Genomic DNA, 26,150 nt, shown 5'->3' on the forward strand with positions numbered 1-26,150 from the left:
TATTCTACTCAATCTCCTCCTCCTTCTTCTAGTGCAATTTTCTTTCTCACCCATTTATTTTGTTTTTTGAGGTGTCATCCCATCAAAGTCACTTTATATCTGTACCCTCTGTCCATATATACTCTTTCTAATTGCTTGTATAATAATAAAGTTCTTAAGAGTTATATTTTCTTGCCATATAGAAATATAAAGTTTAACCTTATGGGATTTCTTATGTTTTCTCTTTCTTGTTTTATTTATTTAATTTTTTTAACTTTTCATGTTTCCCTTGAGTCTTGTATTTGGAGGTCAAATTTTTTATTCAGCTCTGGTATTTTAATTAGAAATGCTTGAAAGTCCTCTATTTCATTAAATATTCATTTTTTTCCATTGAGAGATTATACACTTTTGCTGGGTAGGTGTTTCTTAGTTGTAATCCTGACTCCTTTTCCTTCTGGCATATCATATTCCAAGTACTTCACTTCTTCAATGTTGAAGTTGCCACATCCTTTATAATCCTGACTGTAGCTCCACAAAATTTGAATTCTTTCTTTTTGGCTCTTTGAAGTAATCTGTGAGCTTGATCTGTCAGCTCTGGAATTTGGCTATGATGTTCCTGGGAGTTTTCATTTTGGGATTTCTTTCTGGTGGTAATCAGTAGATTTTTTCGATTTCAATTTTTCCCTTTGGTTCTAATATATCAGGGCAGTTTCCTTTGATAATTTCTTGAAAGATGTGGTCTAGGCTTTTTTTTTTTCTTAATCATGGCTTTCAGGTAGTCTAATAATTCTTATATTATCTCTTTTGGATCTTTTTTCTAGTTCAGTTGTTTTTCTAATAAGAAATTTTACATTTTCTTTTCTTTTTTTTTACTCTTTTGATTTTGTTTTACCAGTACCTTGACATTTCAGACATCATTAGCTTCTACTCGCTCAATCTAATTTTTAAGGAATTATTTTCTTCAGTGAGCTTTTATACTTTCTTTTCTATTTGGCCAATTCTATTTTTTAAGGAATTATTTTACTTAGTAAATTTTTGTATATCTTTTCCCATGCTATTGCCTCTTTTTCATGATTCTCTTGCATTATTCTTATTTCTTTTCCCAATTTTTTCTTTTACTTCTCAATGTTCATTTTTTAGAATCCCTTTAAAGCTTTTCCCAGGAATTCTCTTTGGGCCCAAGATCAAATTAGATTTTTCTTTGAAGCTTCACATTTAGCCATTTTAACATTATTATCCTCTTCTAAGGTTATGCCTTCAATCTTCCTGTCACCATAGTAACTTTCTATAGTCAGGTTCTTTTGTGTTTTTATTTTTTTTGCTCGTTTTTTCTGCTTTTTTTGTGAATTGATGTTTTTATGTGAGAATTGGACTCTAGTGCTGCACTATCCTAAGCTTTTTGTGCTGGAGCTCAGGGTCTTACTGCTGACTTCCACTGAGCTTCAGGGCTTACCTGCTTGCCCTCACTAGAGGGTAGCTATCCTTATGGCTTTAACTGGAGGGTGGGGACATTCCCGTTGGCCTCCCCTGGGTGTGGGGTGTAGCTGCTGGTCTGCCCCAGAGGTTGGGCCCTGCTGCTGGGTTGCTATGGTAACAGTCTTTTTGGTGGCTGGCCCTGGAGGAGGAATGTGGCTGATCTGCCCTAGGGGTGGGGTTCTGCTCTTTGGTTCATATGGAAACAGGTTCTCTCTGTTGACCAACCCCAGGGGCAGGGGCAGGGGCAGGGCCTTGCCCAGCTCTAGGGTGGGGCTTCGCTACTGGTCAGCAATGGGGTGAAGTCCTAGCTGGTGAGCTGTGCTGGGGGTGGAGTGGCTGGGGTGGGACCTTGCTGTGTTGCACAGACTGCTCAGTTGCTTAGGAGGGCTGCTGGTTTGCAGGAGGGCACCATTACTAGTGGATTTCCTCAGTCTTGGAACCTTGCTGCAGACCCCCTCATGTGAGGCTGACTACTGTTGCTTTTGCTCCTGGACCCTGCTCCCCTCCCACCCCAGAGAGATTTCCTACAATGCTAGTAAGTTGCTTCCCTATTTCTAGATCAATTCTGAGGCAGTTTTCTAGTTGTTTGGAGGGGAATCTGGGAGGGCTTCAGAGTTCCTTCCTCACTCCTCCATCCTGGCACTTGAAGTCAAACATTTTCTGTAATGGAGATAAACTAAAAACCTTTGGGGCAGCTAGGTGGTATAGTGAATACAGCACCGGCCCTGGAGTCAGAAGGACCTTATTTCAACCTGGCCTCAGACAGTTGACACGCTTACTTTGTGACCTTGGGCAAGTCACTTAACCCCAATTGCCTTGCCTTCCCCTCTCTAAAAAAACCCCCAACAAAAAACAACTAAAAACCTTCCCAGTAAGATCAGGGGTGAAGCAAGAATGTCCATTATTACACTATTTTTCAATATAACACTAGAAATACTAGCTGTAGCAATAAAATGAGAAAAAGAGATTGAAGTAATAATAAGCAAAGGAACAAAACAATCACTCTTTGTAGACAATATGATGATAAACTTAAACAGAACCCTAGAGAATCAGCTAAAAACTAGTTGAAATAATTAACAACTTTAGCAAAGTTGCAAGATATAAAAAAATATTACCAATATATTACCAATAAAATATAGCAGGAAGAGATAGAAAAAGAAATTCTATTTGGAATGACTGCAGACAAAATAAAATATTTGGGAGTCTACCAGCCAAGACAAGCCTAGGAACTATATGAACACAATTACAAAACACTTTTTACACAAGTAAAGACAGATCTAAGCAACTAAGAAATATTAATTACTCTTGAATAGTAGGCTGAGCCAATGTAACAAAAATGACAATTTAACCAAAATTAATTTCCTTATTCAGTGTCATGCCAATCAAACTACTAAAGAATTATACTATAGAGCTAGAAAAAATAATAACAAAATTCATCTGGAAGAACAAAAGTTCAAGAATATCAAGGGAGTAAATTTTTTAAAAAGTGAAGGAAGGTAGCCTAGCATTTCCAGATTTTAAACTACATTACAAAGCAGTAATTATCAAAACAATCTGTTCTAGCTAAAAATAGAGTGGTGTATCAATAGAATCAGTTATCATCTTTATACTGATGATTCTTCCAGTCAACAAAAACAAAAAAAAACATTATTGACTTCTCACTTTTTCTCACCCCTCCCCCAATATCCAATTAGTTGCTAAATTCTGTAAATTCTACCTTGGTATCATCTTTCTTATATGTCCTTTTCTCTTCTCTGATTCTGGTACCACAATGGTATAGGCCCTCATCACCTTACACATGGATTTTTGCCATCACGTATTGTAAAGCGTGTATTGTATGAGCAGTTTTCCAGAGGACTGCTGCTGTGAACAGCTTTAAGGTTCTGATTACATAGTATAGTGAACTCTCTATATATTCAGTAATAAACTAAGAAAAAACATTCACAGAAACCAAAGTACAGCATTCATAATGTTATAACATAACAACTTATCACTAAAGTGACCACATAGTTTTCACCAAAGTGGCCACATGGTTTAAACAAAAGACATCATTCATTAAGTCCTTAACTCAATCATCCTTAAGGAGCAACCCTCCTTACAAAGGAGGGAGTACAAAGGTCAAAGTTCTCCACCCCTAGGTCACACTGTCTTAATCTCTCAGTCAAAATCTCTTCTTCTTGATTGGAGATTAGTTTCCAATCATCCTTAACTCAATCATCCTTAAGAGGTACAAGACACAGAGTACAAAGTTCTCCCACTGCCAGGCCACAGTAAATCATGATTTTCTCAGTCAGTATTAACTACCCAAAGAGAGGTCTTTTCATTTTGACTCAAGGATGGCTCTCAGATTCCATGGTTCCTCTTCCATGGTCCCAGCTTTTGCCTGAATTTACCAAACTGTCAACTGGATTCACAGGTAGGCAGCTCTCAGCTCCTTGTCCAGTTCCATATTGAAGCTCACAGTATCCAGTCCACCTCAAATCCTTCGAAGTTTGTTTCTGGGAAGACAAAGTTTAACAGAGGCAAAACAACATTCGTAAACATTGCCAGCACCATCATTAATTCACTATCTGCCTATGAAATCAACACAGACCCACAAATAAAGTCTGAGAATTCAACGCAAAATGTCATTATAGGCCCATGGCCTCCAAAACCCTCCTCCAGGACTTCTGTAAACAGACAACAAGAAAATCCTCTTTCAGGGCTTCCAGTAAGGTGCTAGGGCTTCTGTACAAAGTATCACAAACACAAGTCAACACAGATAGCACAGACAAAACAGATAGCTGGGATACCATTTCTCCATCTCAACTCTGCCACAACAAGTGTTCTCTTCTCAGTTATGCTCTTTCCCAGCTTGGGCTTCTCCTTATATATGGTCATTAGTTCCTTCCTGTTCTGCCCCTTCCTGTTGCATCAGCAAGTTTCTCCCACTGTGGGTTTCACAAATTCTGTTTCTTAACAAAAACTTGAACTGAAACAAGGGGCTAAATAATTGAACAGATGAAACAAGGTGCTAAGTACTTCTTTGCTTGCCATTACACCTATCTTCTGAGTTTCCCTGCCTCTGGTATTTCCCTAGTCTTTATGTTCTGTTCAGCTGTCAAATTGATCTTCCTAAAGCACAGATCTGACCATCTGACCCTGTCGCCCTCTTAATCAAAACTCCAGTGACTCCCCATTACCTCCAAAATTTTCTGTTGGGTATTCAAAATTTTTCATAATTTGATCCCCCCTCCCCCCAGTCATATAATGTGTAATCCAATGATACTGGCATCCTTGATGTTCCTTTTAATGCATGTTCACATGATGTATCCCATGCCTGTGATGCCCTTCTAATCTCTCCCTCCTGGCTTCCCTGACTGCATTCAAGTGCCAGCTATAATATCATCTTCTACAGGAAGCTTTTCCTAATCTTTCTTAATGTTAGTGCCTTCCTTCTGAGATCATTTCCAATTTATTCTGCATATCTCTTTTGTGATTATCTGTTTCTATCATGTCTCCATTGGACTCTGAGACTCTTGAGGGCAGGGATTAATTTTTCATTTTCACCTTTTGTTGTATGCGAGTCCTAGAACATAATATAGGTGTTTCATAAATGCTTGTTGACTGGCTATCACATTTGTAGGAGACCCAATGAAAAGATATGTGGTGGATGTTAGTAGATGGCAGCATGTTACCAATGACATGAAGCGGTATGATCTGTAAAGGAGTGTAAATAGCAAAAGGAGGAATAGATGAACACATAGAGGGTTACAATGAAAGAAGTCAAATATTAAAAAGTCCCAGGTAAGGTTTTACTGAAAATCCTGGAAAAACATCACATATCAGATAAGTAGAAATGGGTTCACATATGTATCAATGGAAGTAGTACTAATTCACATTTACATAGCATTTTAAGGTTTGCAAAGGGATTTCCTCAAAACTATCTTGTGCTGTAGGTATTATTTCCATTTTACAATGGAGGAAACTGAAGTGCACAGAGATTAATTTACTTAAGGAAGGTCAGTTCTTTGGTGTGTCATTGTGGGAAGAGGGCAAAGCATTTCCTTTTATTATTAACTGTGAGGTGACAGAGTAGTTATTTTTACCATTTCACCTTTTTAGGCCTTGGGATCCCACTTGTAAAAAATAAGCATGATGGAGTAGTTTTCAATATCCTTCTAGCTCTAAAGTTCTGTGATTGTGACTTTGTGACTAGTACTTTTCTTTGAAAAACTTTTCACGAACTTAATTATGGACGAAAACATTTCTGTATGGAAAGGACAAAGATTGTATGAAGACATAAACTTGTTATAGCTTTAAAAAGTGTATATTAAACAGGGTAGTAACAAAACTGACCTATATGAGTCCTCTCCTGACTTTTCTGTTTTCTTCTGTGTATCTTTAAATGTCTTAAGGGTGCTTTTTTTTTTTTGTATCTCAATCATTTATTCACTAACTTACCCCTTCCCCCAACAAAAGCCCAACATTTTAACGTTTAGTCAAGCAAAACAATAAATATTCACTATGTATGCCAGTGGTCTTCCACCAGAGCAGCACAGATGTTAAAAAGAAAAGAAAAAAACCCCACCACTGCACACTAGGTCCAAACGTCCCAGGGTAAAAGCTCACGTGACTAAGAGAAAGGGAGACCCGATCCTAGGAATCTCGGAAGTGACGTATTTCTTGTCTCTTCATTTCTTTCCCCTCCTTTTTCCTCCCCTTCCCCCCTGCCCCTGTCCCTGTCCCTGCCCCTCCCCTCCTATCATACCCTAGCTACCCATCTTTGGGTTTCTATTGGATGAGAATGGTTATCTTGCCTTTGGGCAAGGCTTTACACTATGACGTTTCCCGGGGCAAAGGAGAGAAAGACGGGGATGGGATTTCTAGAGCCGGGGGCCGGGTGGCGGGCGGCGGGCGGGGTGGGGGGGAAAGGGGGAAGGGGACGGGAAGGGGAAGGTGTTTGCTCTCTTCCGGCGGGCGCTGCGTACCCGGAAGTCGCTCTCCTGGCTGAGTGATTTAGTTCGCGCGAAGTCTGGGTATCCCGGGGCTTGGTGGCCGGTGGCGGATGCCATGGGTGGGAAGAACAAGCAGCGGACGAAGGGAAACCAGAGGGTGAGTCGAGTGGGAGGGCTTCGCGGGGGCGGAGCGCCCGCGTCCGGGCGTCCGGAGACGGTTGGGCATCAGTCCCCTCCTGTGCACTTTGTCTTGTTGCTCCGTCATTCCTAGCGTCCTGTTAGCCCTGGGAGGACCTTCAGAGGCCATCTTAGGCTAAAGTCCGCCTTCGCAGGAAAATGACAAGTTCATGGTTTGTTCTTCTTACGGTCCTGTGTGGATGTCTGAGAGATGGTTGCAAGTAGAGGGATGGTCGATGGCTCAGTTCTCTTTCAAACTGCTCCTCCCTCTCCCTACTCCTTTCTAAGTTAGGAAATTGCACAGCTGTTTGCACCCTGAGCTTACCTTTCGCAGCCAAACCCCTTGAAAAAGTTTTTACACCCAGTGCTATTTCCCTTCAATTCTGCTCAACACCAGCAAATGCCTGCCCCGACACTCCCTTTGAAACCACTGACCCAAAGAGCATTAGTGGCATATTCTCATTTTTCCTCGACTTTCTGCAGCATTTATACTAGTGGTCATCCAATCCTTCTGAATACTCTTGCCCCCATTGCCTTCAGAAATACTAGTCTCCTTGATTTGCCTGGCATTTATTATTTTAAACCCTTTAAAGATTTGCAACATTTTCACAGATTTCACTTGGTTATCTCATTAGCTCCCATGGATTTAATTTTTATCTTTCTGCTGTTTGTCTCAAATCTACATCTCCACCTAACCTCTCTGCCAACCTCAGATCTCCCATCTGCCTTTCAGACATCTCAGACGATGTCCAGTAGATATCTGGAAAGTATGCATATCCAAAATTGAAATCCTTTCCTCCCCTCCCCACCCCCCACTTTTGTATCTTCAACTTCACTGTTACTGTTGAAGGCACTACCATCCTCTACTCACTCTCTCATCACCTCCTGTCTGGTCTTTTGCAAAGACCTCTTGATTTCACCTTTGCAACATCACTCAGATAAAGCCTCCTTCTCTCCTCAGGCTCTGCCACCACCCTGGTTCAGGCCCTCATCACCTCACACCTGGTAAAAATCTATTAGTTGATCTCCCCGCTTGTAATCTTTCCCCACTCCATCCAGGACATCCTCCATTTATCCACCAACGTTATTTTCTTATAGATCATTTCTGATCATGTCACCAGCACTTGGACAGCTATTCAGTAAACTTAAGTGGCTTGCTTAAAGCTCCAGGATGTTAGCAGGATTTTACTGAGCCTGTCTCTAACCTGAGAATGATGAAATGGAAGGCCAGAGACAAAGTGGCAGTGATCAGGTAGCTGTTTAATTAATTAGTTTCATTATGAGGTGAGGAACAGATTTGTACATTGGGAATTCTCCTGATCAGAATGCCACCTTGCTAAAGTGAAAACAGAGATTATTATATACATAAATCACAAGTGGGAACAAAGTAGAGAAAAGGAGTTAACGAACAATTATTGTTCCCAGGGTCAGAGTGGTTTCCCATGACAAATCCATAAATGGAGGACAATATAACAATTCCGGAGTCCTGTGGGAGCAATATTGCTCAAGTCCATGGGGGTCATTACTTGGTGGGTCACAGGACCGGAGTTCTGGGACAGGAACAGGTTTTACAACCTTTGATTCACTTCACTTCAGGTACGGAAGGCAGAAGGATGCCAGTGATTGTGAGCCTTGTCCAGGTTTGATTGATCAGTTCAAGCTGCATTGTGAGTTCTCGCACTAGAGAGGCAATTCTAAAAAATCTAATCTATTAGTATATTCATTACTCATAGAATATCAATTATTATGATAATCAGCATTCTCTCCACAAAGATCTATATAAAATCCTCTGACTTTTAAAACCTGCCCCCTTCCTACCTTTTCAGCCTTCTTTCACCTTGCTCTACACGTATTCTGCCATGCAGTGACAATGGCCTTTCTGCTTTTCCACAAACAAGATGCTCCATCTCTTGACTCTGTGCTCTTCTTTGCGTCTGGAACACTCTCTCTCCTCATCTCTACCTCCTCACTTCCTTCAAGTCTCAGCTAAAGTCCTGCTTTCTGCAAGAAACTTCCCAATTCTTACTATCTTCCTTCTGAGATTATTTGAAATTTATCTTGTGTATATTTTGTTTGTGCTTAGTTGTTTACATGTTGTCTCCCTGTTAAACTGTGGAGGGAAGACTTTTTTGCTTTCTTTTCCCTAGTGTTAGCACAGCGCCTGGCACATTAGTAGGTACTTAATAAATGCTTGGCTACTTGACTTCAAATCCATTGCTCCTACCACTGTATCTCACTGGTTTCTTCCTAGCTCTTTTAATAGTTTAACCTTTTCGGATTCCAGATTTTTTTGTGGCCATTTCTCAAGGTTTTTATTCATAGTGGTTTCTTCTCCATTTTTACTCACTTAGTTTAGGCCATTTATCTATATGGGTTCAGTAATCACTTCTAGGCAGGTCATAAGATTTTTTTTTTGTCTTTTATTAATTTGTTTACTTTTATTTTACAAGATTCATTACCACAATTCCTTGAGTTTCAAATTTTCTCTCCCTCCCTCTCCCCCCACCTCCCCCATGGCGGCATACAATCAAGTATAGTATCTGCAAATACTTTCACATTAGGCATTAGTTAGGTTATAAAGAAGAATTGTAACAGGAAGGATTGTAACAGATAGAATGAAGAATGGGAAAGAGGAAACAAAACCAAACAAGAAAACGAAAAAGGACAGGTAGTTTGCTTCAATCTGGGTTCAATCTCAGTTCTTTCTCTGAATGTAAACATCTCTCTCCATCATGAGTCTTTTGGGGTTGACTTATGACTCTGGGTTGCTGAGAAGAGTCCAGTTTATCAAAGTTGGTCATCACACATACGTTGTGTCTGTAATTGTGTACAAATTCCTTTTGGCTCTACTCTTCTCTCTCAGCCTCAGTTCATATAAGCCTCTCCAGGTAAATATGAAGTCCATTTGCTCCTCGTTTCTCATTGCACAATAGTATTCCATAACATGCATATACCACAACTTGTTCAGCCATTCCCCAATTGATGGGCACCCCCTTAATTTCCAATTCTTTGCTACCACAAAAAAAAGCTGCTATAAATATTTTTGTACATATGGATCTTTTTTCCACTTCTATGATCTCTTTGGGATACAACCCTAGAAGAGGTATTGCTGGGTCAAAGGGTATGAAATTATTTATAGCCCTTTGGGCATAATTCCAGATTGCTTTCCAGAATGGTTGGATCAGTTCACAACTCTACCAGCAATGCATTAGTGTTCCAATTTGCCCACATCCTCTCCAGCATTTGTCATTTTCCTGTTTTGTCATCTTAGCCAATCTGACTGGTGAGATGTGGTACCTCAGAGTTGTTTTGATTTGCATTTCTGTAATCAATAGTGATTTAGAACATTTTTTCATATGCTTATAGATATCTTTAATTTCTTCCTCTGTAAACTGCCTGTTCATATCCTGTACAGGTCATAAGATTTATAATAAGATATGGTTTTAGAGATCATGATGTTATAACCACCTTTATTTTATAGATGGAGAAACTGTAGTTTAGGTAATTCCAGCCCTGAGCTCTAGACCTCTGTCTCCCACTACTAAATTTTACTAATTTGCCACAAGTAAGATAGTAACAGGATTTCCTGTCTCCTATTTAAATCTGCCAATTTGATAGCTAGAATAGCTTCCCTTTGTCAAAAAATAACTAGTTAAAAGCTTCCATTAAAAATGTGAAAAGTTCTGTTCTTGAAATGTGTGATCCTCAAATACTAATTCAGTGGTTTCAGCAATTTAAGTATCCTTCCTTCTGAATTTTAACAAGCTATATCTGAAACATCTGTGCATATACTCTTTTATGTATATAAAATTTTGAAAACAGATGATTTGCCCTGTAAGTTTTTAAGTATTTCAAATGTCTGACATATACACTCAGTTTTCTTTCTCTTGCTGGTTACATTATTTTCTTTTTCATTCCCCATGAAATACCTTGACATGAAGAGACATTTGAATCTGAAAAGCAAAGCCAAACTTCAGACATATAAAGGAGATTCTAGTTTAATCCAGTTTCCCCCCATTTGAATGACATTAAGACTCATTTTTTTCTCTCCAAGCCTTTTTATACACTACTAATGTTTGAGTTAATTTATCACAGAGATGTTTGCTAATCCTGAAAAACATTTTATTAAAGTTTTAACTATGCTGCCTTACAGCGTATCCATTTCTATTTTCCCGTCAGTGAAGATCTTATCTCCTAAGAATAAAAATGAATTGTCCCCAGTATTAAAGAGGTAGCATAGTACAGTGAAAAGACAGAGCAGTTATGAGAATATTTTTGTAGATGAGGCCCTGAACTAGAGTAGTAGCAGTAAATGGAGAAAGGAAATGGATGTGAGAGATGGCAGTGGATGGGTTATGAAAGGTGAGGAACAGGAAGAGGTTATTTAAGAATGACCCTGGAAGGAGCTGCTAGGTGGTGCAGTGAACAGAACAGAGCACCAGCCCTGAAGTCAGGAGGATCTGAGTTCAAATCTGGCCTCAGACACTTAACACTTACTAGCTATGTGACCTGGGCAAGTCACTTAAACCCACTTGCCCTCCAAAAAGCAAAAAAAGAAGACCCTGGAAATATGAACCCAGGTGTCTGACAAGACTGTGGTGTTCTCAGTAGAAACCAGGAAGTTTAGAGGAGGGGAGGCATTTAAGAGGGGGAAATAATTTGTTTGTATGTATGTGATTTAAAATGTCATCAAGGTGGAGATATCCATAAAAGTAGGGGTTATGTAGGACTGGAGTTAAGTCAAGAGACTAGGATTTGAAATTATTTGGAAGTCACATCTTGTACACAAACACATTGACAATATATTACGAATAGGAGTATATACATAGGAAAATTATTTAAATTTAATATTAAATTTTAATTTAGTGTATTTAAAACTCTTTGCAAACTTTGAATTGGTATTATTATTAATGTAGCTACTACATTGATGCCCATTGTCTTTGGGTCACCTGAAATTCCAATTCTTTAGAAACTATTGTGTTTCTAGGTTCACAGCCCTATAAAATCACAATGAAGCTGCTATTTTCAGTACTTTGATACACAATATAATCATATAAAATAGTATGAGTTAGTAGATGAAAATATCAAATGAATGTCTTAGACTCTTAGTATTTGGTGGAGGCTGAACATGAGTATGACAAGCACCAGTCTCCTTTAGAACTCTTAATAATATAATTTTTAATCTCTTATTTTTTCTAGGGACTCTTGTAGATCTTATGGCTTAACCATTTTTTTCTCAGAAGACTCTGCTCATTCTGGTGTTCCTTTCTTATTCTGGGTACACCTGTTGGGTCTCCCTTTAGCTATAGTATGTCTTGTGTTTAGTATTTTCTTTTATTTGCTTGTTTTCAACCTCAATTCCTGTATTGGAATTTTGTGTTCATACTAGTCAGCCAATTCCTCTTCAGTACTTAGATTGGTTGACTAGGTCTTTTTTGATCCTGCCCCCTCTTTAATCTGAATGCTACTCCTGCAGAAGATCTAGACTTTACTCTCTACCTCAAACCAGAGATTTTGCTGCAACCTGTGCTCTGTTTCTGTTCTGATGGACTAGGCTTGGAGTCTAGCTTCAGGTATGTTTGTGGGAACTTGAACTGTCTTCCTTGGTAAACTCTCCACCTTTGCTAGTCATGTTTACCTAAGAACTTTCTGACTTTGGTGTCACACTAATATTAATCTTTGTCAGTTTCTGTCTCTGTTTGGTTTGGATTTGTTTTATTTTGCTGTTCTGTATTGGATGGAGATGCTTGTTTCTTTTTTTGTTGTTGTTTTGTTTTCTTTATCATGATCTTTCTGGGGTCCTTTAGATATTTGCTGGCTTTTTTGTGAAACAGCTGGGCTTCCCTATGCCCTTCCTCATCACCATCTTAACCATAGGTCCTACAGTGAGTGAATCTACTGCCCATAGAAAATATCATATGACCAGGAAGTAGAGATACAAAAGATTAGAAGATCAGCTAGACTAGAACAAGTATACACAGAATAAGTCCATGCAGGAGGCAACACAATTTTAAGATTATTTGAGGTTGATTCTTCAGATATCTGAAAGAAGGGATAATTCAAAAGGTTTGGACAAAATCACAGACTTTATTTTTGAGGGGGGCCATAAAAAGGCATTTGGGAAAAACTGTCGATAATTACTGACTTGAATGCCTAATTTCCTGTTTTAATAAGGTCTTTGAGATTGATCTATACTCATATTGAAGGAATCCTCAAAGTATGAGATCTTTGCAAATGAAATTCTACAATAGACCACATATTTATAGTCACATGATTGAAAGCTTATAGAAAATATGAAACTATACAAGATTCTTTGAAAGATATAACAGTTTGTAACTTTATTAAGTGGCTTTCTGAGTAGTATTATCAAAGGAGACATAAAATAGGGATCCATTTACTTGCCAAAGATATTTGCCATTTTCATGTAGGTCGTCCAGGACAGAGTCTAAATCATAGCAGCATTCCCTTTAAGGTTCACGTGAGGTCCTACAGAGTGCCTATTTTTGTAGATGATTTCGTTCAGTTTTATAGATGTACTTATGATCAGAGATTCAGAACTGAAGGAACCTTAGAGGTCATCTCAGCCAACCTCATTTTTTTTTTTACAGTTGAATGTCTGACCCAAGGTTTTACAAATAGTTGGGGCAGAGCCAAGATTTAAACCTGAATCTTTAAAAGGTTCCAAATCCAGTGGTCTGTAGTCTTATTTAATCCATTTGTTCCTTTCTTCCTCCTTTCTTTCCTTTGTTGTTCAATTTATCTAGGTCTGAGAGAGGTAAATTTTGGTTTCACACTATTGTAATTTTACAATTTCTTCCTGTATTTCATTTGACTTTCCTTTTCCTTTAAGAATTTAGATACTATGCTATTTGTGCATATATGTTCAGTATTGATATTAATTCATTGTCTAGGATATCTTTTAAAAAAAGGTAGTTCCCTTCCCATCTCTTTTAGTTTTTTTTTACCCGTGGCTTTGTCTGAGAATATGATTAATACCCCTTCCTTTTTTTTCTTTAGCTGAAGCATAATAAATTCTGCTCTACTCCCTTATTTTAATTGTATTTAATCGTATCTTTCCATTTCAGTTGTGTTTCTTACAAAAATATTGTTGAATTCTGATTCTAACACATTCTGCTATCTTTCATTTTTTGTAGAGTTCACCCCATTCAGATTCACAGTTATGATTTCTAATTGTATATTTCTCTCTCTTAGTCTCATACTTATCCTTTTCTCCCCCTTTTTCTCCCTCTAACAGTATGCTTTGCTTCTAATACCTCCCATACTTGACCTCTCCCTCTTCCTGTTGTCTAAGATGTATTTCTTTACCCAATTACTCCTGTATGTGTATTCATATTTGTGTATTTTTCACTCCTTTAACCTGTTTAGATGAGAGTGAAATTCTAATGCCATGCCATCCCTCTCTCCACTGCCATTTCTTTGTTGTATAAACTCCTTTTCATGCACTGCATTTACATAGTTGTTCCCATTCTCTCTCTCCCTTCTCCCCCAATTGCATTCCTCTTTTCTATCCGTTCCATTCCATTGTTCTGTTAAGGTCTTCCAAATACAACAGTCACACGTAGCCACTCTAATTAAACTTTTTCTATGATCCCAGGTGATTCTGAGTTCTGAGGGGCTGCATCTATCATCTCCCCATAAAATAATGTAAACAGTTTGATCTTGTTTAGTCCCTTGTGATTTCTCATTCATGTTTGTTTTTTTATGCTTCTCTTGATTCCTATGTTTATATGTCACATTTTTTATTCAACTCTCTTTCATCAAAAATTCTTGGAAATCTATTTCATTAAAAGATCCATTTCTTTCCTGTAGTATTATTATGCTCAGTTTTGCTGGATAGATTTTTCTTGGTTGTAACCCCAGCTCTCTTGCTTTCTGGAATATCATATATCAGGCTTTCCATTATTTTTTAGAAGTAGCTGTTAAATCCTGTATGGTCCTGGCTGGTTCCTTAGTACTTGAATCCTTTCTATCTGCTTGCAGTATTTTTCCCTGCCTTGGGAGTTCTGAATTTTGGCTTCTGAATATTCTGAATATTCCCAGAAATTTTCATTTTGGGATTTCTTTCAGGAGGTGGATTTTTTCAATTCAGTTTTCTTTTAAAATTTCTAAAATATGATGTCTAATCTTTTTTTACGTTTATGTTTTTGTTGTGGTTTCATGATGCGTGTTGTGGTAGCATCGTCTCAAAGAATTCAGAGTCAGAACATCTCTAATCCAATTGTAGGCATTTATTGGGATTGATGCCCCTCAGAAGGGGGCTAGGTTTGAAGAGGAACTGACAACTTAGTAAGACAACATAGGCAAGTGTATCGTGTAATGATGCTGATTACACAACAGAAATTATGAATGTTTAAAAAGCAGGAAGGGTTTGTTAAGGGATTGTGTAATGGGGAGGGGTCTGATCTGTGACTAGGTGGTCAAACACCCTGTGATTGGCTAGCCATTGTTGTCCTGTATGGTCAAGAATGGATAGTTAGGTACTGTGGTCCTGTCTTGAGCTAAATGGATGATGTGATTGTGGGGGAGTACAAGAACACAATGTGAATTGGATCTGGGGGGCAATAGCTAGCTGGTGAGGCCTGAGGTATGGTTAAAATCAGATTGTGTGTTAAATCAGGACATGCCTGCTGTTCATTGGGGCCCATAAGGAATTTGGAATATTAGAGCTGGAACCAGCTTTATTAGGATTCCATCAGTTTACAGGTAATTCTTAAGTTACATCTCTTTGATCTATTTTGTAGGCCGCTTTTTCCTATGAGACAATGTAATTTTTTTTCTACCTTTTTTTGGAGTATTTTTACTTTATTTTATTATCTCTTGATTTCTCATGTAGTCTTTAACTTCCATTTGGCCAATTTTAATTTTCAGAGTTATTTTCTTCAGTAAATTATATTCTTTTTCCAAGCAGTTAATTCTCTTTTCATATTTTTCTCCTCTAATTCTTTTCTCTTTTCCCATTCTTTCCTCTTCTGTTCTCAACTGGTTTTAAAAATCATTTTACAAATTTTTTTCTTAAACTCATACTTTACTTCTAGCAACTCTTGTTGGACTTGTATCCCAGACACACTTTTTCTTTGGGACTTTGCTCCTAAATATTTTTTGAGTAATTTTCTACTTCTGTGTTTATGTGTTGAGCTTTTCTTATCACCATAATAGTTCTTTACGGTTGTTACTTTTTTGGCTTGCTCTTTTTTTTACCATTCTACTTCTTAACGTTGGACCTTATGTTTCATATTGGTCTCTGTATACTTCTAGGGGTATGTCTGACCTGAGTTTCTGTCACTTTACATTTACATTTAGCCATAAATATTTTTTGGACATACATAGTATTTAGTGTTTTAGTGGCTATTAGAGATTTGCAAAATAGAAGTGAAATAAAATATGAGAAATCTGCTGGTGAGGAACTTACAGGAAAAAAACAATAGTCAATTTTAAAAATAAGTTTTTAGTACTATTTCATCACCATAGTATTCCAGATGATAAATAGTATTTTAGAGAGAAAAAAAAGTCAGCACAACTGATTTATACATTGAAAAAATCTGAAAACAAGTGCAATGTTATAACACCTGGGGACATCCCACCTCCATGAAGGAATAGATTGGAGGATGAATGAAAAATATTTAAAGACTCATTATCGAAGTTGGAAGGCCTCTTAGATGGCATGTGATCCAAACCCTTTTCCTTTTTCAGATGTTGAATCTGAGACTCATAAGGACTTACATAAACACAAGTGATAATAACCATGTACTTTAAATTTCATCATGATACTTATAAGAACTAAGTGATTAGTAGTGTGGAAGTTTAAAGAATTGGAAGATTCAAGAAAATGTTACTGGAGTAAGTGAAGTGACAAAACTAATCCAAAAAGCCTTCAGAGCAGGGAGACAAGGTAATTTTGAAAATTTATAGGAACAAATTAAAAAAAAACAATAAAAGTTTCTTTATGTGAGCTAAGTTTGAAGTGCATTTCTGGCATCTTTCTGTGGCATCTCAGCAAGATTCACTAAACTCCCTATGTCCTTTTGGACTAGGTAAATATTCCATGCTGTGGAAACCAGGCAGCACATTTGTTTAAGTTTCCTTGATGACAAAGTAGGCCATTCTTTTAAAAAATATATATTTTTTATTTAGTTAAATATTTCCCAATTACATGTTAAAATTTTTTTAACATTTATTTTTTTTTAAATTTGCATTTCACATTCTTTCCTTCCTGCGCCTTCCCTACCATTGAGAAACAAGCAAGATGATATTGATTATACATGTGAAATCATATAAAATATATTTACATAAATTCATTCTCTTCCCCCCCCCAAAAAAAAAGGAAAAAAAGTGAAAAAAAATTTACTTCATTTTGCACTCAAAATTCATCAGTTCTCTCTCAAGGTAGATAGCATGTTTCATTATGAGTCCTTAGTAATTATGTTAAATCATGTTGATCAGACTAGCTGTGTCTTTCACAGTTAATCATCATTGTAATTTTGCTGTTACTGTGTACAATGTTCTCCTTGTTCTGCTTACTTCACTTTGCATCAGTTTTATATAAATCTTCCCAGGTTTTTCTGAAACACTCCTTGAAATTTATTATAATATAGTAGCATTTCATCATAGTCACAACTTGTTTAGGCATTCCTAAATTGATGAGTATCACCTCAAGAATTTCCAATTCTGGGGCAGCTATGTAGTGCAGTAAATAGAGCACTGGCCCTGGAGTTAGGAGGACCTGAGCTCAAATCTGATCTCAGACACTTGACACACTATTAGCTGTGTGGCCTCAGGCAAGTCACTTAACCCCAATTGTCTTGCCTTCCCCCCCCCCCCCCCCCCCCCCCCCCCCCAAAAAAAATTTTCCAATTTCTTGCCACCACAAAAAGAATTGCTATATACATTTTTGTACATTTAAGTCCTTTTCCTTTTCTTTGATCTCTTTGGGGTGGAGACCTACTCTTGCTGGGTCAAAGGGTATGTCCAGTTTTGTAGCTCTTTGGGCATGGTTCCAAATTGTCTCCAGAATGGCTGTTCTAGTTCACAACTCCACCATCAGTGTATTAGTGTCCCTGTTTTTCCATATCCCCTTCAGTATTTTTCATTTTCCTTTTCTATCATGTTAGCTACTCTAATACATGGGAGATAGCACCTCAGAGTTCTTTTAATTTGCATTTCTTTAATAGTGAGTTAAAGCATTTTTTTCACATAATTATTGATAGCTTTGATTTTATCTTCTGAAACCTTCCTGTTCATATCTTTTGACAGTTTATCAATTGGGGGATGGCTCTTATTTTTATAAATTTGAATCAGTTCCTTATATAGTTGAGAAATAGGGCCTTTATCAGAGAAGCTTGGTATACAATTTTTTTCCTAGTTTCTTGTTTTCCTTCTAATATTGGCTTCATTAATTTTGTGTAAAACCTTTTTAATTTCATATAACCAAAATTATTCATTTTACTTTCGATTATTGGTTTTTGTCTCATTGGTTTGGTCATAAACTTTCCTTAGTCATAGATGTAGCAGGTATATTTTTCCAGTCTCCTCCAATTTACTTATAATATCACTCTAAACATCTAAATCATTTACTTGTTTTGACCTTATCTTGGTATATGGTATGAGTTGCTGATCTGTGCCTTGTTTTTTCTGCACAACTTTCCAGTTTTCCCAACAATTTTTGTCAAATGTGAGTTCTTGCCCCCCAAACTTGTATCTCTGAGTTTATCGACCACTGTATTACTATGAACATTTACTACTACTATTTAATACCTAATCTATTCCCTGATCTACTACTTAATTTCTTAGCTAGTACTAGATTGTTTTCATGGTTAACGCCATGTAATATAGTTTGAAAGCTAGTATTGCTAGGCTAAGATCGGCCATTCTATAGAGTATTTGATACCTTATGTCTCAGGCTAAAAACAAAAAAATTCTCAAGCGAATATTTACTATGTTAACCAAAAAAGACTATCACAAGTCCATGAGACATTGTGCTATAACTATGTTTGTTACAAGAGAAATGAACATGCATGTAGAACCCTAAACCAGGGCAAAGAATTCGCAGTCTAAACAGAAGCCTGCATATTTATGAAATTTCCACAAAGAGAAGAGAAGAAACACAAATCTCCCCCTAAATGGGAGTGACAGAGGGAGAAATCATGAATAATTAAGATGATAAAAGCAGCTTTCTTTTCCCTTGGAAACTTAAACTATGAAGATATAGATGATCTGTTTATCTATAAGGGTCCCAGATGGACAAGCTGTTTCCCAGTCTAGTGCACACTGACTGGCATCTGTCTTGATTTTCAAGGGCACACAGGGAGTCCAGCTTGAGATGTAAACAAGTTATGTTAGCTCAGGGGGAGCTTTGTCCTTGACATATTCGCGGCCTCTTATATACTCTGAGTCTAGTGTTTCTGGAAAGTCTGGCAACTCAAAAAGACAAGTTAAGGGGCCCCCTTAGCAACTATGAAAACATTTTTTAAGGAATTTCTTATTGGGTCTTAGAAAACAATTCTTTGATCTATCTTCTTTTCTTTTCATCAGCCCTCAAACAGTGGCCGTGCTGCAGAACTCCTTGCAAAAGAACGCGGAACAGTACCTGGATTTATTGGCTTTGGGACATCTCAGAGTGACCTAGGGTATGTTCCTGCTGTACAAGGAGCAGAAGAAATAGACAGCCTGGTGGATTCTGATTTCCGGATGGTCCTACGAAAACTTTCCAAGAAAGATGTCACAACAAAATTAAAAGCAAGTTTTCTTCTTTACCTAAAAAATTAGGCAAGAAAGCCCTTTTATTCAAATAGTGTTCCATTAGAAAAGTCAAAGGTGTGTCTCGTGTTAGCCATGTTGTTTGTAAGGGAAATTAGATTAGGTTTAAATATTTACCAGTTATTTTTCTGAAGCATAAACTTCAGAAACATAGTAGCTGGATCTGCCTCCAGGTGATATATGAATTGATTTGTTGCTGTGATTTTTAAAAAAGATTCTTTAAATTTTGATTCTTTTGATACGTATTAGAAATGTAATTGTGAATTCAAATTATTTTAAGAGGATTTTTATAAAACGTCAGAAATTCCTTATTATATTAGTTTGGATATCTTTAAGTATTTCCAAATGGCAGAGGTAAAAGTTAACCTATATAACCTCCATTTACATTATTTAAATTTTGTCAAACTGAACAAAGTAATTGTGACATATATACCATGGAGGTGTTTTGTTACTCATATATTTCTACAAAGAGTATTAATAACCTTGCGTATATTGATATGTTGCATTAGGCGATGCAAGAATTTGGGGCAATGTGTGATGAAAGAGACGCAGAGATCGTAAAAGGTGTTCTTCCATACTGGCCAAGAATTTATTGCAAAATCTCTCTTGTAAGTACTGAAACACTTTTGTTTTAAAAATTCTATTTTCCTTTGTTTCAGTAATGAATGCTTAAATTTGTGTGATTTCTCTTTGATGAGTTTTTGAAAAGAACAGTGAATTCTGAGGAACATTATGAAAGCAAAGTGAAAGATTTCTGTATTTTATGTAGACTTTGGGGGACTATGTTTGTTTTTATAACTGTTGATAGCATGCTTTAAATCCCAATTACAGACTTACACAAATATTTTCTTGTTCTATAAATTACTTATTTTAAATCCTGATTTGTTTACTTGTTGAAGAATAAGGGAAATAAAATATAAGTTGGTTTCTTTTTTTTTTTTTTTTTGCTTTTTGGGGGGCAATTGGGGTTAAGTGACTTGCTCAAGGTCATACGGCTAGTTTTTTTTTGGTATGTTAAGTGTCTGAGGCTGGATCCGAACCTAGGTCTTCCTGACTCCAGGTCTGGTGCTCTATTCACTGTGCCACCTAGCCGCCCCCTATAAGTTGGTTTCTTATGTAGTCCTTCCAATAAACTAGCAAGGAGTAGATTCCAGCCTTGTTTTTTTGTTTTGTTTTGTTTTTTGGAGGGGGGAAGGCAGGGCAGTTGGGGTTAAGCGACTTGCCCAAGGTCACCTGGCTAGTAAGTGTTAAGTGTCTGAGGCCAGATTTGAACTCACTAGCCTTGTTTTTTTAAGCCATATATATACAACATCTAGTAACTTAATTACTTGAAAAGTGAAAGATTCAGATAAACCAGGTACTTGCCGTATAAGATCAAAAATACCTTGGTTATTTTCTTGATTTTTTTATTGGTGTTTAAAAAGAAAGAAATGCCTTCAGTTATATATTAGTTGTGCATGTAGGTACAGTCTTAGTAGGAAGAGGCAATTATTTTTTAACCTTGTTTGTATTTTCAATAGGATTATGACCGTCGAGTTCGAGAAGCCACACAAATAGCTTTTGAAAAACTTATCCTAAAAGTAAAGAAACATTTGGCACCTCATTTAAAAAGCCTTATGGGATATTGGCTAATAGCACAATGTGACACTTACGCCCCAGCTGCAATTGCAGCAAAAATAGCATTTGAAGCAGCTTTCCCTCGAAGCAAGCAGTCCGAAGCATTAGTATTTTGTAAAGATGAAATTATTAATGTAAGTTGAAAAAAGTTTATTTCTCCATTCGTGTGTGTGTGTGTGTGTGTGTGTGTGTGTGTGTGTGTTGCTCTCACTTTCTCTGTGTCTGTGTCTTCGTGATTTTATTGGTGTAGAGAACCTCCAGTAAGGAAACTCCTTTAACTAATGAAGATGGGTAACTGTTCTGCAATATGTAGTCTTAGTTGCTTGGAGGCACTGAGAAGTAAAGATACAGAGTCATAGATTTAGAACTGCAGGGGACCATATAGGCTGTCAAGTCGAACCCCCTAATTTCATAGTTGAGGAAACTGAGGGCAAGAGAAGTAAAGTCTAAGAAGACAGAGCCAGTTTGTATTGAAGGTGGGACTTGAAACCAAGTCTTCCTGACTAAAGCAGGCTTTCTATCAACTTTGTGTTTGTTGTTTGTAATTCAGTTCAGTAAGTTCTTAATGAAGTGCTTACTTCATGTTGTTCTAGGCATTGGGAATAAAAAGGCAAAAATGAAACAATCTCTAATAATAAGTTTACTTTTTAATGTGGGTTCAGCAATAAGACCTCAGAAAGTAACTTGAGGAAGGAAAGAGCACCAATAACTAGGGGGACTTGGGAAAGCTGCCTCGAAGCATTGTATCTGCCCTGATCCTCAAAGGAAGGTAAGGATTCAGAGAAGTGGAGGATTTGAGGGGAATATATAGGAAGATGCTTATTTAAATGTACAGAGTTAGAAAATGTAATGTTTTGCTCTGGGAAAAAATCTGCTTTGCTTGGAAAATAGAATGGAGAAGAAGATGCTACCTGAGCAGAGCCTAGAAAGAAGCTAATGATTCTAGACTTGGAAGTGAAGAGGAAGTGCATTCCAGGTTTATGTGAAGGTGAAAAGAAAAAACACGTTTCAAAATTTTTCATTCATTCTTTCAGCAAGCATTTTATTAAGCATCCATTGTAGCAGGAAGTATCTTAGGAATTAGGAGTTACAAAGGCAAAAATGAATAGTCCCTGCTTTTGAAGAGCTTACATTGTATTGGGAAGGAAGCAACAAATACTACACATATACAAATAAGCAAAATATGTCCAAAGTAATTTCACCCTTTTTTTAAATGACAAAACTATTTTTACTCATTTTGGATCAAAATTTTCCTAATTTACACATTCCTAAATGTGTAAATTTCCAAAATTTACACATTTCTTATCCCAAACGTAGACTTAACTTAAAGTTTTATTGAAGCTTTTGGCCCTACCATTATATGAGCATTTCTTTATACACAGCAGAACACAAAAAGAGAATTCCATATGAAACCTTAAATTTCCATTTCATACCCCTTGCTTTTGTAAACAGTGCATAATAAATTACACTTATAACACTTAAGACTGTCCTGCTTGTCTGTTTTTCTCTTCTGTATATTTAAAAATGATATTTCAGTATCCCTCAATTTTTTTTCTCAGCCCTTCACCACCCCTCATTTAAAAACCAAGAAAGAAAACATAATCAAGCAAAGCAGATCCACATAGTGGGCATGTCTAAAAATTATGTTTCTTTCTTCATCTTGAATCCATCAACTTTCTGGAGGTGGTATTTGGTCATTGCTTTTATCAGAGTTCTTAAGTCTTTCAGAATTGTTTTCCTTTCCCATGTTGTCCTTGTAGAAACTGTTCTACTTTTGTACATTTGACTGCATTGGTTCATACTTTCTAGGATTCTCTGAAATAATCTCTTTCATAATTTTTTTTTAAAGCAATTGGGGTTAAGTAACTTGCTCAAGGTTACACGGCCAGTTATTTCTGGGTGTGGTGCTAAGTATCTGAGCCCAGATTTGATCCCCCAGGTCATCCCGACACTGGGACCAGTGCTCTTACTCGCTGAGCCACCTGGCCGCCCCTAAGCAATTGGGGTTAAGTAACTTGTTCAAGGTTACATGGCCAGGTGTTTCTGGGTAGATGCTAAGTGTCTCAGCCCAGATTCAATCCCCAGGTCATCCCAACACAGGGGCCGGTGCTCTTACTCACCTGGCTGCCCCGCTTTCATAATTTTTTATGGCATAATCATTCTATTCATATATCATAATTAGTTTAGCCTTTGCCCCAGACATCCCCTTAGATTCCAGTTCTTTTGCAGTCCTTTTTTTCCCCTTTTAATCCTCAAGGAGCAATAAGTTTGTTTTGCTGTAACTGTTGGCTGCCAGTTGGTCAATCAACAAGAATTTACTAAGCACTTACTATGTGCCACAGACACTGAGGTGACTGCTGAAGGTACAAAGAAAGGCAAAAAAAGACTCCCAGATGTTCCATAAGGATTGTTCATTCTAATAGAGGAAACAACCTGTAAATATCTGAATATGCAGTCTTATCTATCTGTCTGTCTATCTATCTATAGAGAGGTAATCTTGGGGGTGGAGCTAACACCTGGAAAGATCTGTAGAAGGTGGGATTTGAGTTGTCTTTTTTTTTGAGTTTTGAAGGAAACTAGGGAAACTGAAAGGCAGGAGTGAGGGGGCACAGCATTCCAGATATGAGGGACAACCTGTTCAAAGGCATAGAGGTTGGAGATCAGGCTTAAGAAATAACATAGTTCAGTGTTGCTTTGTCATGGAATGTGGGGAGTGGGGAGTGAGATGTAAGAAGACTGGAAAGATAGGAAGGGCCAGGTTATGGCTATCTTTAAGTGTCAAACGGGATAGTTTATATATATATATTTTAAAGCAATCGGGGTTAAGTAACTTGCTCAAGGTTACACGGCCAGTTATTTCTGGGTGTGGTGCTGAGTATCTGAGCCTGGATTTGATCCAGGTCATCCCGACACTGCAGCCAGTGCTCTTACTCGCTGTGCTAGCTGGCCACCCTGGTAGTTTATATTTGATGCTGGAGATAATAGGAAGCCATTGGAGCTCATTGAGCAAGGGTATAGTATTATTAGACCTATCTTTTGGAAAAAAGGGGGGGAAACCATCTCAGCAGCTCAGTGGAAGATGGATTAAAATGGCAAGAGACATGAAGATCACTACTGCAAATGCAGTATTCCGGGCAAGAAGTAACTAGGGTTACAATCTGAACTGAGATTATAACAGTGTGACTAGAGAGGAAAAGATAGATTATATACAAGACATGTTGTGGGGGGAGCAGTGACAAATTGGCAATAGATTGGGTACATGGAACAAATTAGAGTGGATAGTTTAGGATGACGTTGAAGTTGTGAGTCTGGTGACTTAGAGGAAGGTGGTGCCCTGGACAGTGATAGGGAAGGGATAGAGGGAAGATTGTTGGGAAAGATGATGAGTTCCTTTTTGGATATAATGAGTTTGACATCCTTAGAGGGGCATTGAGTTTAAGATTTCCAAAAAGCAATTGGAGATTCATGACTGTTGCTCATCAGAGAAACCAGGGCTTGGATATGTAGATCTGGGAATTGTCTAGCGATTAATTCCATAAGAATTGATAAGATCACTGAGGGAGATAGTGTAGTGGGAGAAGAAAAGAAGACCCAAAACAGAGCCTTTGAGGATACAGTTGGAAGGTGTGAAGTGGGAGACTGAGAAAGAATAGTATGACGGAAAGGAGGAAAACCAGAAATCAGTCTCATGAAAACTTAGGAGAGATATCTTTAATTTGTGCATATCACATTTCTTTTGAGCTGCTGCAATTCTGCTTTGTTCATAGATCAGTGCCTTCTTTGATGTGGGCATGCCATGCTAAGCAGTCCTTTGCCAGTGTTTCCCATGTCATGCAATCGATTCCAAAGTTCTTCAGAGAAACCTTGATAAGTGTCTTTATATTACTTCCTCTGACCTTCATGTTAACACTTGCCTTGTGTGAGTTCTTCATAAAATACGTTCCTATTTTTTGCTTCCTCATAAAAAGCCTTCTAAATATTTTTGTACATCCTTATTCAGAGCTTGTCTTATTTAGGACAAATCCCTCCCTTAATTCTATTGTCCTTCTAATTTCTCCTCCTCCCATCTCCCTTTACTCACTTATTTCCTTGTTGAGTGTAATTCTGTATCCAGCTCCATGTTTCTTTCCTTTTTTGACCAGTCAGATGAAAGTGAGGTTCATTTGTCTGTTCTTCCCCCCCACCTCTCCTCTGTTTTTATATTTATATCAGCGTGCACACCCATTATGCAAAGATAATTTTCTCTAACCGTCCTTTCTTTGCCCCTATCCCACCCCCAGTTTATTCATCTTCCTCTCAGTTTCCATTCTTTTAAGATCATCATGATGTAACAGACCCCTAAGTCATCTATTTCATTCTTCCCCCTGTAAGATTATACTAAACTTTGCTGGCTGTGTTATTCTTGGCTTTAAGCCTTTGTCTTCTGGAATATTTTATTCCAGGCTGCCCTATCCTTAATAGTAGTGGCTACCAAATTGCATATGATCCTGACTGTGACTCCTCATTGCTGCTTGCTGTATTTTTCCTTTTGTTTCTAGGAGTTTACATTTTGTGATTTCTTTTAGGGGGTGACCAGAGGATTTTTTTCTATTTCCACTTTGCATTCTGGTTTTGAGAGATCTAGGAAGTTTTCTTTTAAGATTTGTTCAACTATGATGTCTAGGCTTTTTTTTGTGGTCACAGCATACGTATAGCCCAATGATTTAAAAATTTTTTTATCCTTGACTTGTTTCCCAGGTCAGTTATTTTGCTGTAAGATACAGTTTCTATTCTTTCAGTCTTTTGACTTTGTTTTAATAATGTCTTGTGGAATTATTGGTTACTTCTGCTCTATTCTAATTTTCAGGGGGTTTGTTGCTTCTTTACTTAATGCTTAGTCAGGGATAATTTATTAAGCACCTACTGTGTCCCAGGCACTGTGTTAAATTGTAGTGGTGATAATAATATCCTTACTTTATTTTAATCCTATTGGAAAAGGCTCTAACTTTTCTGCATTACATATAATGTTTACTTTTGGTTTTAGATAGATTTTATTTACAATACAAAGGAAAAGTACATCTATTCTTATGTTTTCTAGTTTATGTCTTAATATGTGGTCAGTTTTTTATAAAGCTACCATGTATGTCTAAGAAGTACAGTATATCCCAAAAATCTTAGTTCAGTTTTAAGCTTTAAAAACTCTATAAGTAT

At 37.4% G+C, this 26,150-nt stretch overlaps 1 protein-coding gene and 1 long non-coding RNA gene across 4 annotated transcripts in view; one reads left to right on the top strand and one right to left on the bottom strand.

The window, feature by feature from the left end:
* Positions 1-2,600: 2,600 nt before the first annotated feature.
* LOC138151509 (uncharacterized) lies at positions 2,601-6,563 on the bottom strand. The gene is made up of 2 exons (XR_011165843.1): positions 6,426-6,563; positions 2,601-3,953 (listed from the first exon to the last, which is right to left on the bottom strand). It is a non-coding gene; the product is annotated as an uncharacterized lncRNA (long non-coding RNA).
* The window catches only part of LTN1 (listerin E3 ubiquitin protein ligase 1), an 89,282-nt gene continuing 69,514 nt past the window's right edge, over positions 6,383-26,150 (top strand). For 2 of the 3 annotated variants that reach the window (XM_069075063.1, XM_069075064.1), the window contains exons 1-4: positions 6,383-6,549; positions 19,119-19,322; positions 19,853-19,951; positions 20,864-21,094. In XM_069075063.1, the coding sequence (XP_068931164.1) occupies positions 6,508-6,549; positions 19,119-19,322; positions 19,853-19,951; positions 20,864-21,094 (576 nt within the window). In that variant the 5' untranslated portion in view covers positions 6,383-6,507. The remainder of the gene's footprint in view (positions 6,550-19,118; positions 19,323-19,852; positions 19,952-20,863; positions 21,095-26,150) is intronic. The other variant, XM_069075065.1, reaches the window with a different exon arrangement.

Source organism: Petaurus breviceps, unplaced genomic scaffold (genome assembly GCF_028583685.1).
Source record: "Petaurus breviceps papuanus isolate PSGF00001 unplaced genomic scaffold, PetGlider_PUasm1.0 90897, whole genome shotgun sequence".
In the NCBI taxonomy this organism is placed as follows: Eukaryota; Metazoa; Chordata; class Mammalia; order Diprotodontia; family Petauridae; genus Petaurus; species Petaurus breviceps.